Source organism: Emys orbicularis, chromosome 2, assembly GCF_028017835.1.
Source record: "Emys orbicularis isolate rEmyOrb1 chromosome 2, rEmyOrb1.hap1, whole genome shotgun sequence".
Lineage (NCBI taxonomy): Eukaryota > Metazoa > Chordata > Testudines > Emydidae > Emys > Emys orbicularis.
In genome coordinates, this window is record NC_088684.1 from 21868307 (window position 1) to 21885077 (window position 16771).

A 16771-nucleotide genomic window follows, 5' to 3' on the forward strand; every position below is an offset into this window, starting at 1 on the left:
TAAATAATAATTGCAGGAAAGCTTGAGCAATACTGGGAGTTTTGCGACACACTATAAAAAGGACTGAGCCCAAAATCTAATCAATCTTCTCTGGTAGGTCATTCTATAGCAGGGATTGGCAACCTTTGGCACATGGCCCATCAGGGAAATCCGCTGGTGGGTTGGGCCAGCTTGTTTACCTGCAGCGCCCACAGGTTCGGCCGATCACAGCTCTCACTGGCTGCGGTTTGCCGCTGCAGCCCAATGGGGGCTGCGGGAAGCGGCGTGGGCCGAGGGATGTGCATCCGACGAAGTGGGCATTCACCCACGAAAGCTTATGCTCCAATACATCGATTAGTCTTAAAGGTGCCACAGGACTCTCTGTTGCTTTTTACAGATCCAGACTAACACGGCTACCCCTCTGATACTTGACCCCTTGTAGCAGAGGTGCTTGAGAATCTGCACAGCTAAAATGTAAAAACCAATAAGTGTGCCTTTTCTTTTTAAAGCAAGCTAAACAACTGGGTTGCCACCTGTCAGGGACTGGACACTCCTGACTATGAATTTAGGCCTGGCACTTTCTTTGCACATAAATTAATTCCCAGGACAATAAAAATATCAGATTGCATGTTAGTGTATTTAAAAAGCTTCCCAATTCCTTTAAAATTTTGAAACATAATTATCCTAGAGTATTCTGTTGAAAAAGATTGCACTTTAGGATCATATTGGATAGTTAGTACTCATTTTTATTGCAAAACCTAATTAGAAATCTGAAATATTTGCGTTTATAAAAAAGAAGAATTCCCCTGCAGTGATTGCAATCCAAATGTTGCACAGCATTGTCCTGTTGCATTCGAGGGGTGGGGGGAGAGGAGGTGGAGAGAAGAGAAGAGAAAAGGGATGAAAAAACCAAAGTGAAACATAGTTTGTTTTCCACTGCCTAAATGATAGGGTATTGGTTTGCTGATGTTTGTAACATGTTTTGATTATGTAAATCGCGATATCAATGTTAAGCTACTACTTATCAAATTTATTAGTAATAACAGGAAAGAACTTGTTTTAAAAAAATCTGGTTTGTATCTGCCAGTTTTAGTTACAACGATGACACTCTTCTGAGATGATTCATGCTTGCCCAGTAGCATGGGTTTCGGAAATTCTGAAACCACGTGCCTAAGCCTGGCACACACCCTCTCTCTGTGTGTAATCTACAGAAAACAGAGAGGACAGCTCTCTGAGTTTCACTGCCTGAAACTAGTTCTCCAGACTCCCTCCCCCGAGGGAGAGAGAGGCACCCCATGAATATGATGTGTAAATAGCATCTTAACTCAGCCCGCTGGGAGAGGATGCATGCAGACCTTTGTCCCCCTCAGAGCACGTGTCAGGTCACGCAGATCCCTCCCCTCCACTGTGGGACAGCCCCACCCACTAAAAAGAGATGCAACTCACCCAGAATTCCGGGGGAAAGGAACGGGGCTGCGGGGGATGACTCCATGCGATGACAATCCGGGGCAAACTGACACGGGGTAATGGCCCCAAGTTGCACTAAGAAGCTCTGGGCTGTGTTCTATTTTCCGGACCGAGCTTTGTAGCTTTAAATGCTGGCAAAGCTCGCCGTGCCCAAACAAAGCCCCGCTCCCACTGAGTCCAGGCTCGCTGCTGAGCCACACCCGGGCTGCCCAGCGCTTCACCGCAGCAGCTCACTCCCCTGGCACTTGCGGGCCGGGGAAATACCGCGGGCAGCGCCCACTTCCCCCCAGGAGATGACAGTGGTAGAACCGGGCACTAACCCGCTCCTCGCAAGGGATTGAACCAAGGGAGCCGGGAGCACTGGGACCGGAGGGGAGCGTGCCCCGGCGGTGCTGCTGAGCACGGCGGGAAGAGCCCCCTGCCTTGCCCTGGGGCGCGGGGCTGAGCGCCCCCACTCATGCGCTCCGGAGCAAGGCCTGGGGGTCGGACACACACGGGGGGTGGGGCCGGGCCGTGTCCCGCACCGCCTGGCTGGGCAGGGCGCCTGTCACTCGACTGGGCGGGACCCTCCTTCTCGCCCGCTGTCGCCCAGGCATCGGCCGGGCGCCTGCGCGGAGCCGCCCCCTCGGCTGTCCGCGGGCGCCGCCGGTGTTTGCCGCGTCTGTGCGGAGCGGCTGGGGTGTTCCCTTCGCAGCCGGCCCGGGGGCCGTAGGATAGTGCCGCTGCCAGAAGCCTCCATGGGGCGGCGCAGGGAGCCGTGACTGACTCGCCCTTCCCCAGCCCGGAGCCCAGCCGCAGGAGGCGGCTGCAGAGAGAGGCAGATAGGACCCCCCCGCTCCTCGGCCGGCAGCCCATGAGCAGCGCGTCCCGCTCCCCAGTCTCGGTCACCGGCGCAGGAAGGAGCCGAGCCCGGCCGCGGCTGCTCGTTTCCCGGCTCTCGGGCTCTGCCCTGGATGGTGCCCGGCCCTGCCGCGCGCGGGGCTCCCGGACGGGGATTGTAGCTCCCTAGCGCCGCTCCCTGCCTGCTGATGTCGGCGTGGCTGAGCCGGGCGGCGCTGCTGCTGGGGCGGCCGGGGGGGCCCGCCGCCACCCCCTTCTGCCTGGGCTCCTTACGGGCCCCCCGCTGCTGCCGCCGCCTGGCCACCCTGCGCGGCGGGTCCGAGGGGCTGCGCCTTCCCCCGGCTTCGTCCTCCCCGGCCTCGGGGCTGGCGCCGCCCGGCCGCCCGCGGGCGCTGGGCACCCACCCCAAGAAGGAGCCGATTGAGGCGCTGAACACGGCGCATGGCGCCCGCGACTTCATCTACAGCCTGCACTCCACCGAGCGGAGCTGCCTGCTGCGGGAACTGCACCGCTTCGAGTCCATCGCCATCGCGCAAGGTGAGCGGCCAGCGCCTCCCCTCCCTGCCCTGTCCTGCCCGTGTCGGGGCCCAGCCTGGCATCGCCGCGCCCTGGCTGCGACCCTCCCTCCCTCCAGCTCGGAGCGTGTCCTGTTCCCCCCTGCGCTCGGGGGGAGGCAGGGAGACTCCGACGCGCTGCCCTCCGCTAAAGTCATCCTGTACACGGCCCGTGCCGCGTCCTGCCAATGCACCCTGCACCTGGTTCTGCAGCTGCATTAGCCACGGGGGCCAGGCTGCCACCGCAGTCGCTAACGCTTTGGTAGCGTGACACCCTGCCCCCAAAGTAAGTGACATGGGCAGGGTTCCCCATCGCCTGCTCCCCCAGCCAGGTGTCCTGAGCAGCCGGGCTGGGGTGGCTGTGGCTGTGTCGCGTACTTCAGGGTGCCTTTGATGAGCTGGGCTGTGCAGTGAAATGTGAGATGCTGCCCAGGGCCCGTGTTACTCACGGAAAGTTTTCCGTAAAAAAAAAAAAAAAAAAAAAAAAAAAAGAGGAGGAACGACACGCCTAGTGAAATGATTCCTCTCTTGCCTATTTCTGTTCATTGAAGAATAAAACATATTTTGGTGGAGGAAGGTGTGTTTGAAGAGCTTTAGGAACAGGAAGGAGAGACTCTCCAGAAGGTATTAGGAATCAGAAGGGTAGAGCAGAGGGGGTTATACAAATAGACAAGATCTGTGAATGACTTGAAAACAGTCCAGCATCAAATTGGGGAAGGGTACAGTGAAATAAAGATGAAAGCGGACTGTATGCTGACCAATTAAATTAATACTAGCTTTAGGTTGTTGGTAAAGAGGGACGGGGAGAAAAAGTGAACTCTTTACCCTATTAGAAAAACAAACTTAATGAAAATAGAAGCAGAAAACAAAATGTTAAAACTAGGGCTTGCTATTTCATTCTAGACTAAATTGTCTATGTTGAGCTTTTAAAATTGTGGTATTTAAAGATTTGGCATGTCAGATTTTAGGGAGGCTTCTCGGAACTCCAGGAAAAGAGATGGAAGCAAAATGACAGACTGTGGCGAAAAGGAATAAAATGATTCCAAGGAACCCTTTTCACACTCTTGTTACTCAGCTTCTATGAGTTTTTCTGGATGTTGATATAATTTATTGATTCAATGAAGCATTCAGGTTTTACTTCGTAAGAAGTCAGCCTTTTCTCCATCCTATGCATTCAGCCAATTGAATCCTTAAAAAGCAATAGAGTAAGTAGGAGACTCATGTAAAATGTGACTTCAAAAAAATGTACTAATGATATGTATATATAAAAGTAAATTTGTCTTTGTTGTGCAGTATCAGTGCATAGGGACAATGTCCTCTGCCTTCAACACCCGTAGCTCGGCAATTCTTGGGCAGCATAACCTTTGTGCTTGTCAAAGTGTTATGCAGCTAGAGTTCATAAGCTTCTAAAGATACCATGCAGGTGGCCAATTTTTAAAAATTTCACCTAGCTTTTCTTTCAAAACTTGATGTAACACAAACAAACAAACAACCTATTAAGCGGAGTACTGAATCTGAAATTCTGACTCTTATAATTTAACTGTATTAGGTACCATAAATTTTTTTTATTAAAATATTCAAGATTCTGTAACTTATTAAAGAAATCAACTCATATTTGAGGTAGGCCTCTTTGTGGCTTCAGTAGTACTGTAATGTATGTCCTTGGAAAGGGCACTTTTATGGCCTGTAGATGTACAGTGCAAGTCTCGAGGAAACATTGAAGTAAATGGAAAACAGCTACAACATTCAGCCTTAGAAGCACTGTTTCACTGAAGAAATAATGTGCTTTTCTTATTTTTGTTATGTAAATGTGTAAATGAATGCTATATTTATAGTATACTATTCTGTGATAGAAAGCAAGTGACATTTTAAAAGATTACTATGTGAATATCTCTTGAGAAAATTCAAGCTTTTGTGGAGCTTTACAGCTAGCTTTTGACAAAGCAATACATGAGGTGTGAATAGTTGTATTCTTTAGCATAGTTGCCAAAGCACCTTATTCAATGATAAATAGGACAAGAAGAAATGTTTTTATTTCAACATAATGTTTGAGGATTGATACAGAGATAAACAGATTGCATTAAGTAGTTTGCTAAACTACTGCTAGATGTATTCCTTTATAACTGCATTTCTATAAAATCCATAGTCTGCATACCTGTTAACTGAGTATTTAGAAGACTAAACAGGAACAAAACAGTCAGGCCATTTTAATCTTTATTGTATTTGAATTATGACTTCTTTATTACAGATCTGTAAAATTACCAGCGACACCTCTCTTATACTCTTGGCACTCATGAAAATTAGTTAATAGCACAATTAACATGAACAGAAGACTCAGCAGGAACCTCACACAGTATGACAAAAAAAAATAAATGGACCACACAGTATAGATAAAATAGCTACTCCATCCTCGGTAACCATTACTCCTCAAATAGCATTTGTCTCCAGAAATCCCTCCAAAATTTTTTAGAGGGGACTCCCCTGCAGGTCAACATATCCAGGCTATTTCGAGTTGGGTGTGTGTTTGTGTGTGTATTCCAGAGGAAAGGGTCCCTCATGTAGAATGCCCTGCCAATTTAGTGAGAGGGATCTCTGGCTAGAGTGTCTCCACAGGTCTCGACTTTAACAATGTGGCATGTAGAGAGAGGCAGGCCTCGAGTCATTTAGGGATTTGTATATCTATACTAGTACCTTCAGCTCCACCTGGAAATCTGCAGGCAGCCAAGACCGATCTGGGAGTACTGATAGAAGAATCTCATAATGGGATGCTCTACTTGCTGAGTGGGTTGCTACATTTTGCATTAATGTTAGCTTCCCAATGGATTTAAAACTCAGCCCCAAGTAGAGCGTAGTCCAGTCTTGATGTGACAGAAGTACGAATTATTGTTACAAGCTCAGCATTGGAAAGAGAATGCTGTAAGGTGGGAGAAAGGGTTCAGGTGATCTTAGCTACTTGTGGAAAGGTTACTGGGGATAATTGAGACTCTAACTTGATGCCACATGGAGAAGATATCCTCAAAGGGTATGTCTAGACAGCAAAGAAAACCCCACGACTGGCCCGTGCCAGCTGACTCAGGCTGCGGGGCTGTTTCATTGCTGTGTAGAATTGTGGGCTCGGGCTGAAGCCCAGGCTCTAGGACCCTGTGGGGTGGGAGGGTCCCAGAGTTTGGGCTCCAGACAGAGCTCAGAAGTCTGCATAGTAATGAAACAGCTCTGTAGCCTGAGCCCCATAACCCCGAGTTGGCTGGCATGGGCCAGCCGTGGGTTTTCCTTTGCTGTGTAGACATACCCTTTGAGGGACATATATTGTCACCACATCTTCCAGTTACTTTCCCTGATCTATTAACCTCACCTTTATTTTTATTTTTTTTCTGGAGAGCCTAGTATTTGTCAACATGAATTTGGTAATATAGTGCATTCATTCTGGCTTCTCATTGAAAAGCAAGACACTATAAGGAATTGACTGCCTGGAATCATATTTGAATTAGTTTGTTTGGTATTGCTTCGGGGTCACTTGGTTAAAAGGCTACTAGGAATTCAGCCATCAAAATTTTTGTTTAACTTGCCATGCCTGCTGCAACTAACAAACTTTCTCCTCCTTGATGAGAAAATAATAAAAGGTGTGCATAGTTCTGTCACCGTATTCACTTAAGCTTGGTTCATGTCTGTGGTCTTCTGATGTGTACTGAAGCTTCAGCTCTTGACACAATACACCTTTATGGAAGAAAAGCCTTTAGTATGTGCCCCGCTTGACCATGAATTCCTAGTTAGGATAAGTTTTTGATTCCCTTCCTTCTCTACCTCTTTTGTGCCCTCGCAGAGACTCTCATTAGTTAGGGGAGACTGTAAGCAGACAGCAGACTTGTTCACATCAAGAACCAAAGGGGGCCTGTTTCCCAACTAATTACCAAGCCCATGACCAGAAGAATATAGTCCCGTCTACATCTGCCAACTGCCTTACAGCTAGATAGGGCAGGATGTCTTGCCTGCAGCTTCCACTAACATCAGAGGCCGAGGAATAACCTACTATTGTCACCACTGCCGCACTGAAGAACAATTGTCAGATAGGTGAGCCAGAGCCACCACCCTTAACATTTAGAAGCCACCAATCCGAACATGTTGGCCTGTGAAAAACGTTTGTATCATTACTATTCCAAAACGTAACACGTTCCTGTCCACCGTGATCATGCAGCTATGCACAAGAAAGTGCTGAGTGTATAGGATAATTCCTTGGGATGCATTCCAAATATAACTGATTTGTTTTATGTTAGGTGTTGGTGTCGGCTCCCTGTTGCAGAAGTGGATCCCAAGTTCTGTTTTCTTTCCCCAGTGCTACTGATTGGTTTATACTGGTTGATGTTATCAGGCCTATCTATCTAAGGGCTAGAAATGTACTTAAAAAAAATAAAAACAGAAGTTCTCCTTTATACTTTTAGTCCTCAATCAGAAGGCCTGTGTCTGTGTGCTTGGCAGTGCCCTGAAGGGAGCCACATAGTGCTGTGATTCTCAACCTTTCCAGACTACTGTACCCCTTTCAGGAGTCTGATTTGTCTTGCGTACTCCAAGTTTCACCTCACTTAAAAACTACTTGCTTACAAAAGTGTTGCATCACACTATTATTGAAAAATTGCTTACTTTCTCATTTTTATCACATAATTATAAAATAAATCGATTTGGAATATGAATATTGTACTTACATTTCATTGTGATATTTGAGCCTGTTTTTCTCTTGTGAGCCTTGTCAGAAGCCTGAGCCCCAGGCAGTGGGTCTGAAGCATGCTACTTAGCTTTGCAGGGATTCCTGTGGTGTGGGGCCCTGGGCAATTGCCCTGCTTGCCACTCCTTAATGCCGGCCCTGCACTTGCAATCCCCCTAAAACCGTCCTGTGACCCCCCTGACGGCTGCAACCCTCAGGTTGAAAAACACTGATCTAGATGAGTTGAGTACCCCCTGGAAGACTTCTGTGTACCCCCAGGGGTACGTGTACTTCTGGTTGAGAACCACTGACACAGAGGAACCTCTCACAGGAGCAGTGGAGCCAGAGCATGTAGCTCTGGGTGGGAAGACTGGGAGGAGGAAAAAGTAAAGAATTGGATTTTTAGGGAGTGTTGTCAAGATACTATTTTACCTTACGATATGTCCTGCCAATTGAGGTAGAATACATTTTTTTAAAAGCATTCCATGTTAAAATTTTGACAATACAGCACATTATCTAGTGATGTATCTACAACATTAATTTTATATTTTTTCTTGTAACATGGAAATCCTTTGCAAGTTGTTCTCAAACAGAGAAGCTTGAGGATTATGTTCCAGAGTTTCCATTCTTCCTGGAAAATACAGTTTGTAAATGGGATGTCTGTCCCTTACAAACATCTCAAAGTCGCACAGATGGACTGCACTTGCATCATGTTTTACTTCCTCCCTCTTTATAATTATAAAAGAACTAAGTGGTGGGGCTGACAAATTCCTCTTTTTTCTGTTTTGAATAGATCTGAAATGCTTCCAACTTCGCTTTATTTTCTGAATAAAAGTGGTGCCCCTGATAAGTTTTGCTTAGCAGTGGGACAGAGTTAATTCCTCCTCCCTGCCCCCCCCCCCCCCACTTTTTAAACATGGTCAGAGGAGGAAGGTGTCACTGATTCCACAGTAGTGGAAAAACTTACAGCTAGTGTCGAAAATGACTTTACACAGAGATTCATTTACACTTCTAAATTTCCTTTTATGTAACAAAACCATCTTTTGATGAAAATTAAGAAGTGTCTTTGTAGAAAGAATTTGTTTTCAGTGAAAAGATTGTTACATTCAAGTTTTCTACTTTCAGTTTGATCAAACTTACATTTCTAAAGTGACTTTTATGAAAACACCCCTGCGCAGTGTACTAAGGCATACCAAGACCAGTGGGTTGAGCGTCACTCTTTGACCCAGTGACCACTTACATGATTCTGCTGGGATCATTTCCTCTGCAAAATAAGCTTCCTTGCACTGGGTTGGGTGTGGGACTGTGTGTGTGTGCATATTTTGGGTAGACTAATGGTCTACTGTGGGGAATATTCCTGACAAACAGTGTGATATGGCAGATAATAGTTGAAGCTGAAGGGAAGATTCTTCTGGCATCCCTTTATGGCTATTGTATATATGTGCAAGTAGATTTTGAGCTATGCATAGATGGAACTATCTGCCTTCTGGCTAACTCTTACATAGTTTGTGCTTGCTCTAGGCAAGCAATTTTTTTTTTTCAGTGGGAGAACAAAATGGTTAGATTCATCATTATTTTGATAATTGGTGGTTGTGCAGATTTTGTGCCTGTGCTGCTAAACATTCATAACAGTTTTGCAAGAGTAAGCTGCTTTGACTAGTGCAAACAGTTCTAATCCAATATGACAGCAAGCTCTTTCAGCTGGTATGTTTGCAAAACCCACTAGTGAGTGCAAAAGGTTAATTCATAGAATGAATGAGACTAAGATATTTCAGACTGATGTCAAGTCTCTGTATAAAGGAGGCATGTACAGCAATTGCTGTATAGCTTGTCTAGAATGTTAAAAGAAAATACAAACAATATTGAGTTTGAACTTTGGTCAATCTTACACTTTGTATTTTACACAAAGCATCAATTTATGGGAATATAAGAATTACTGTTTATGATAGTTTATGTTAATATTTCTGTGTAGAAGCTAAGCAACATACATTAATGCTAATAGACTTTTGTGGTAGAGAATATAATTGGTAAGCATTTACACCACAGTAGAAAATCAGAAGCCTTTCATTGCTATTTTCTGTTGACATGTACAGCGATTAGCTCAATTATCAGCAATAAATCATATTAACTTTAAAAAGTTTGTTCAGTTTTATGTTTAAATACATTCTTTGATAATTTGTTCAAATAGCAGAAGTTGTAGGTGATAAGGTGTGAATAATATACATGGCTTTCTTGGCAAAAGAGAATGTGTGTATATAATGCATACAAACTAGTCCAACCAGGGGACATTCAGAGTTAAGTCTTGCTTTATTTGCTTTGGTACAATACTTGGCCTGAGGGGAAAAATGCGTTTTCTTTGTCAGAATCATGAGCCTGTTCATCCACAAAATTGTCATAGCAGCTTTTGAGTCAAAGTATTCAATGAAGTAAATTGCTGTGCAAAGCAGATTTGGCTTTGTTGGTCTGACCCAGCCACGCCCCTTTCTGATGGCTGGAACTGTGGATTCTGCCTTGTTCAGATAGGAACTCTATTATGGAGTTTAGCCAGGGAGAACTGAATGACCAATTGGGCTTAAAAACTCCACAGGTAACTGTATTAGTATATAGAGGCCCGGGTCCGACCTCTCTTATCTGCGAACACCACAACTACCCCACCAAGTAAATAGGGTCAAAAGTTGGATTTCTTCACTCTCCTCATCCCTAGATGAAACTATTTTGTCTTGTAAAAAATAGTCTGGATTAGCTTTCATGCTAATTTTCCCCCTCCACAAATGTGGGTGGCACTAAGGTTATAGCACCTCTGGTAGCCTGCAAAACAATCAGCACCAGATGCAGGTGGAGCAGAGAGAAAAGAGTGAAGACTAGGCATTTCCTTGGATACCTCAGTTGTGAGCCTTCGGAGCTGAGGACTTGAAAAATATTAATCTGCAAAGTTAAAAAAGCTTTAACATGTACTGCTCTTGAGGAGTTGAAAATCTTAGTTTCTAGTTGCATAACTACCTTCGGTTGCACTACAGAGCTACACAACTCAGCAGTTCTTCACCTAGTTTTCTTTATTCCTATATTCCTCTACATTTTTAAACGTTATTTAAAAAAATACAAAACGCTCTGTCAATCCAACAATAAAATTGCAAATTTAAATAGTTGGGAAACTCAATTTTAAATTTCTCATAGGAATGTTATCTTACCCTCTTTACACATGTAGTATTTTTGCTAGATTAAATGTTTACCTTAATACATATGTTATGTGCCATATAGACAAGTTAAAATTTCCTGACTTGTTTTGTCTTTAAACTTGCAAACCTAACATTGTGTTGATTTTGTTTAGGACTTGATACTGATTCCTTGTGTATAACCTGTGAAAACAGGAGCTTCTTATAGAAAGCACTCCAGGTTGAGGCTGTTGATATATTGTTAGAGTACCAAAAGTGGGTTAGGATTTAATAGTCTAAATTACAAAGGAAGCATTTAATCATTTAAAACAGAATTAGCCTGAAATTTGTCTCAGAAAATGTCTAAATAACATATAGCTGTCCATTTTTACACTAGATTCAGCAACAAACTGCTTAGTGCAATTTAACTCGTTTTATGACTCATTCACCTGATTTCGCTTTGTGCTCCATTCTGCAGTGTTCTGTCTGTCTTTTATGAAGACCACTTCTTTAATTTGATATTGCATCTATTTCTCTATTCTCAGTAGTTCTCTATTTACATCTAGAAATTCTCAGAGCCTGATGCTGCAGACTTTACTGTCACAAAAACATCTTATTAAAGACAATGATGCTGCAATCAGTGGAAGTTTTGTATACAGGATTAGGCCTCTCCATCAGTTATAAAGGCCCTATCCTTTCTGGCAGGTAAATTATGGTAGCTGGAATGGTTTTAAATAATATAAGCTACTAGAAAATGACTTGTTCCTGTTTTTGCTTTTTAAAATGTTTAGCATCCAGATACCCAAAACCACTGGTACCCTTTGAGAAGGCAACGAAGTGGCTAACATCACCAGAGTCAACTAGTACTTCTGGTATGGTAAAATCTCTTATGCTTGCTGGCTTTATGCAGCACGAAAAATGTAGGAAATTATCAGTTTGACATACTTCTGCTTGCTTGTTTTGAAGCAGTTGGCATGTTTTGTTAGCAGGAATAAAGTTTGCAGTTCTGTTTATAATTCAAGAATGTCAGCTAAGCCCAAGAATTATTATGGGAGTTTTTTTAGCTCAATTGTAGAAAGTTGTTCTTTTCCTTCTCCCTGTGGAGAGGCTTATGAACTATATCTTAACTTTTAGTTAATGCTGAAACAGGCATGCTTCTTTGAAATAGCTCTGTTTCACTCTGTAAGCATTGGCAACCTGTACCTTATACCATCAGCATCACTTTACTAGAAAAGAGCTACATCTGGTACACTAAATGTTCAGTACCCTAGTACTGAAATACTTTCACCACTAAAAATATTGTGTTACTCATTTAAAAAAACCCAAAGCAGTAATTACTGTTCATAGGTGAAATGAAATGGAATATTCTAATTTAGATTTAGGCCTAAATTTTCAAAATTGTGCATGTGCAATTTTGCATATATATTTTGTGCCAAGTTACTTCATAAATTATGCTTGCACACTTTTACATGCATGTCTTTACAAATTTGAGTCTTAAGGCCTGGTCCTGCAGATGCTTACCCATGTTTTAACTTCAAGTACGTGAGTAGTCATGTTGAAGTTAATGGGATTACTTACTTACATACTTGAAGTTCAGTATATGCATAAGTGTTTGCAGGAGTGGGGTCTACGTTTGAAAATATATGTAAAAGTAGTAATCTTATAGCTGTAAAAGAATACATTTATGCCTGTAAGAAGTTAGATTTTTAACTAACCTTTCTAGAGGAAAATATGCTACTTTTTGATATGAGACTTTTAGGAGAGATCAACATTCTGCTAACACTAAATGTGTAGTTTGATTTTTACGGTTCATATTACCATCCTAGTTAAAAACACTTTAGCAGCCATAAGCGGTATTCAAAGTGTGCATATGCTTAGTTCCTTTATGTTGTCCATCAGAGGCTTAGTTCTGGTGTGTCATCTAAATTAAAATAAAATAAAATGTGGGGTTTTACTTATGGGGGGAGGGATAGCTCAGGAGTTTGAGAATTGGCCTGCTAAACCCAGGGTTGTGAGTTCAATCCTTGAGGGGGCCATTTAGGGATCTGGGGCAAAAAATCTGTCTGGGGATTGGTCCTGCTTTGAGCAGGGGGTTGGACTAGATGACCTCCTGAGGTCCCTTCCAACCCTGATATTCTATATTCTAATTAAGCAAGGAGAAAAGTTTACCCTGAATTGCCAGCTCTTAACCACTTCCGATTTTATTTAGCCAAAGTGTTCTAGGTGCTGTACAGAAGTATGAAGAAATAGTCTGTGCCCTTAGGAATTTAAAATATAAAAAGACAAAGTAGACAATGGGATGCAGCTAGATACGGTATACAAGCAGAGTAGTCAGGGCAAATGTCACAAATCTTGTTAAGTTAGTTCCATTTTAAAAATATATATAGAAGTGGCTAGATTAAGAGACAGTTGGAGATCACTTGTTTTTAAAAATATAATGGAACTATTTCCAACAACAAAAAATATCTTCTTTTAGTTTACTCTTATTCTGCGTGAAACTTTCCTTCATAACAAATAACATCTTGCTTGAGTCTTGGGACATGTACTAACAACGCTTGCAATTAAACTTGTTCTTTCGTTTCTGACGGCTTTTTGAAATTTTCAGTTTTTGTCCCCATGAATTATATTTACTTGGTTTTGAAGGCAGAAGTTCAGAAAAATGTTTTATCCAATGGATGTGATTTTTTTCATCCAAAAACTCTCTCAATACTATCTGAAAGAAGTTGAAGGTACTTCTGCAGTGTTCATTGCATACTTTATTCTTGAGATAGACATATGTGTTTTTTAATATATAGCCCAGGTTTTGCTAAACTTTAGAAGAGTCATGGCACATGTCAGCATTTGCTGTTTCTCTTCTTTCTAGTTTATTAAATGGTGTTTCCTCAGCCTGTCTGCCACATTCCATTTATCTCTGATAGTATGTTTACACTCTGTTCTTTGGATTCCTTTGGAAGACTTGTTGTTTGAATTATTCATTTTGTACTTCTTGTTTTTAAAATGGTGAGGATAGATGTTTATTGTGCCTTGGGGAAGGACGCACTAAGGAAAGGCACTCCGTTTGTAAGTCCTTTAAGAAGGGGAACCAGATGGTTAGAGACTTAAGATTGAAGGAGCGCCTTCTCGAGCAGGCAATGAAGCCTGCCTGGACACTGGGGACCGCTTTGGGAAGTTAGGCCCCTCAAAGAGCACCAGAGCTGGGACTTCTCAGACAAGCTCAAATTACTCAAGCAGAAGGAAGAGGGACCGCTCCCTTTCATTGGGCTAGCTGAGAAAAACCCTCATAAGACAGCTCAGGGCCTTTCCAGAGGTTGGACTTGACTTCTCTGCCTAAGAATAGTACTGAACAGCACTGAGAGTCTCCCGGTCCATGGGTTAGAGTGGGACTGTCAGCCCGCTCTCCAGAACTGAGGTGGGAGCAAAGAGAGCCTGTACTGTTGACTCAGTACTGCCACAGGCACCTGTTGAGACTGTCAGTCTCCTCCTTGACTGTATATCAAGCAACAGCAGATTTTCTGTGCCTTTCTATCCCTGACTTGCCGCTCATTCAGGACCAGTTGACTACAGTGCTATCATCCTTGGCATCCTCGGATCCCCTTGGTTTGGTGGCAAACTTACTGTTGTTGCTGATGCCATCTGTGATGTTGCACTCTATATGATTTTATAAAAATATGCTGATGAGTGTGACTATAATGTAACTGGAATATGCTTCATGCAAAAGGTCTCTTGTAAGGTATCATTACAAAGCTCATAATCTACTGAGTGTGGTCATCCTGTTTGTATAAATGTGTCACTCTTGTATCAGAAACTAGAAATATGAAATATAACTCTGAGGCCCTATTGTAATTATGCAAACTGTGGGTCATTAATGGTGGTTTGGAATCTTGATGGCTCCCATCAACCAGGACAATTGACTGCAAATGGCTTGGTTTTACTTGTAAGTCTTCTTGTATATATGTGTGCTGGCAAATGGGTAATGAAGTCTTAAAGTGACATGTGATCATGTCACCTGAACTGGAATCCATCTTTCACCTGGTGCTTTTCCATTGAGAAGGAGGGGGTGGGAACCCAGAGAGGGACAAAGGATTCCCGCCTTATGCAAAAGATATATAAGTGGGTGGAACAGAACAAAAAGGGGCAGCCATCGTGAGAAATCTCCTAGCTACTACCTGAGCTGGAACAAGGGCTATACCAGAGGAAAGGATTGTGCCCAGACTAGGAAGGAGTCCAGTCTGTGAAAGAATCTTATTGAAACATCTCTGAGGGTGAGATTTTTATCTGTATTCAGCTTATTACTGTATTAGGCTTAGATTTGCATGTTTTATTTTATTTTACTTGGTAATTGACTTTGTTCTGTCTGCTATTACTTGGAACTACTTAAATCCTACTTTCTGTATTTAATAAAATTACTTTTTACTTATTAATTAACCCAGAGTATGTGTTAATACCTGGGGAGGGGACAAACAGCTGTGCATATCTCTCTATCAGTGTTATAGAGGGTGAACAATTTGAGTTTACCCTGTATAAAGCTTATACAGGGTAAAAACGGATTTATTTGGGGTTTAGACGCCATTGGGAGTTGGGCATCTGAGTGTTTAACACAGGAACGCTTCTGTAAGTTGCTTTCAGTTAAGTCTGCAGCTTTGGGGCACGTGGTTCAGACCCTGGGTCTGTGTTGGAGTAGACTGGCATGTCTGGCTCAACAAGACGGTGCTGAAGTCCCAAGCTGGCAGGGAAAGCAGGGGCAGAAGTAGTCTTGGCACATCAGATGGCAACCCCAAGGTGGTTTCTGTGATCCAACCCGTCACACCATCCTCCGTACTGCAGTTCACCCTTGGTGCAGGGTTGTTGTTGACTTCCTGCTTGGCATGAAAATCATCGTTGACGTGCATAGAATCTTCGGTACTGATTCTCTCTACAATGCAGCCTGCCTCTGCTGTCCTTGGACCATCTTCGTTTTTGGTACCGATGCCTCTTTTGGGACCCAGTGTGAGGTTGAGGCCAGTACCAATATTCAAGGTCCTGTTGACTGTTCCTTTGGTACCAATGGCTTGGGTTGGGCTATGGATAATATTGGCTGTTTGGTGGCCCTGTCGAGTGACCCCACTGACACGATCAAGCTATTTGGAGGGATCCTCGCAGTCAAGCTCAAAGCATCTCCCTCCCCTTTCGCATTGCTCTCTATCTCAAAGGTCAGCAGGAAACACAGTTGGTACTGGGATCGGTACCGTTCCTGCAGTAGACACATGAGACTTTGGCTTAGTTCTTTCTGGTTGGCAATGCAATATCCTTATTCACAGTGGCCTTTGTAGAAGTCCTTTGTTTGGAGAAATGTTGGTTGTCTGTTCACTGTAGAGTGAGTTCACCTGTACCTACAATGGGCTCCTTGCCAGAACTACCAAGCCTGAAGCCATCGGCTCCCTCTGCCATGGGGTATCCTGAACCATTACGGCAGTCAGATGTCATTCCTCAAGGGATTCCATTGGTTCCAACTATATTTTTCTTCTCATCACCAAATGACACAGGAATACCGAGTCCTCATCTTCAGTGCTGGATGCCTTCAGATTGTATCATGATCGGCTTAGGTGCATGGCATCGGCCTTAGGAATTCAGGCTGAGTTTGTACAGGAAAATACCTACACGTTGGTGGTTATTCTCCATCGGTTCCTTGGATAGTTGCTCTCCCTATAAACAAAGCAATACTAGAGCCTGGTAAATCCCTGTGTAATGCCCGGGCTTTGTTAATGCACACAGCAGAGCTCACTGTCCGAAGATACTGTGTGCCAATGCAGGGCTTTGAGTCTATTTTTTCTCATCCAGCTCCAAATTCTCTGATTGAGATAGTGGCATATGAGAAAGTAAGACAGGGAAGATATAAATCGGTGCCTACAGAAAGAGTCCAAAAGGCTAGATTTGATGGGGAGAAAGATCTACTTGACTCCCACTTTGCAGATGCACATTACAAACAAGCAAGCTGTATTATCAAAATATAATTTTGTGAACTGGGATGCTATGTCCAGTTTTGTGGACAAGTTGCCAGAATCTTTCAGGCAGGAGTTCAAGGCCTTTGTTACGGAAGGCCATTT

The 16771-nt window shown here is 43.5% G+C and overlaps 1 protein-coding gene across 1 annotated transcript in view; it reads left to right on the forward strand.

The window, feature by feature from the left end:
* The first annotated feature begins 2474 nt into the window (after positions 1–2474).
* TMEM65 (transmembrane protein 65) overlaps positions 2475–16771 on the forward strand; it is a 54210-nt gene continuing 39913 nt past the window's right edge. Inside the window, exons 1-2 of the mRNA XM_065399869.1 lie at positions 2475–2823; positions 11480–11560. Coding sequence (XP_065255941.1) covers positions 2475–2823; positions 11480–11560 — 430 coding nt within the window. The remainder of the gene's footprint in view (positions 2824–11479; positions 11561–16771) is intronic.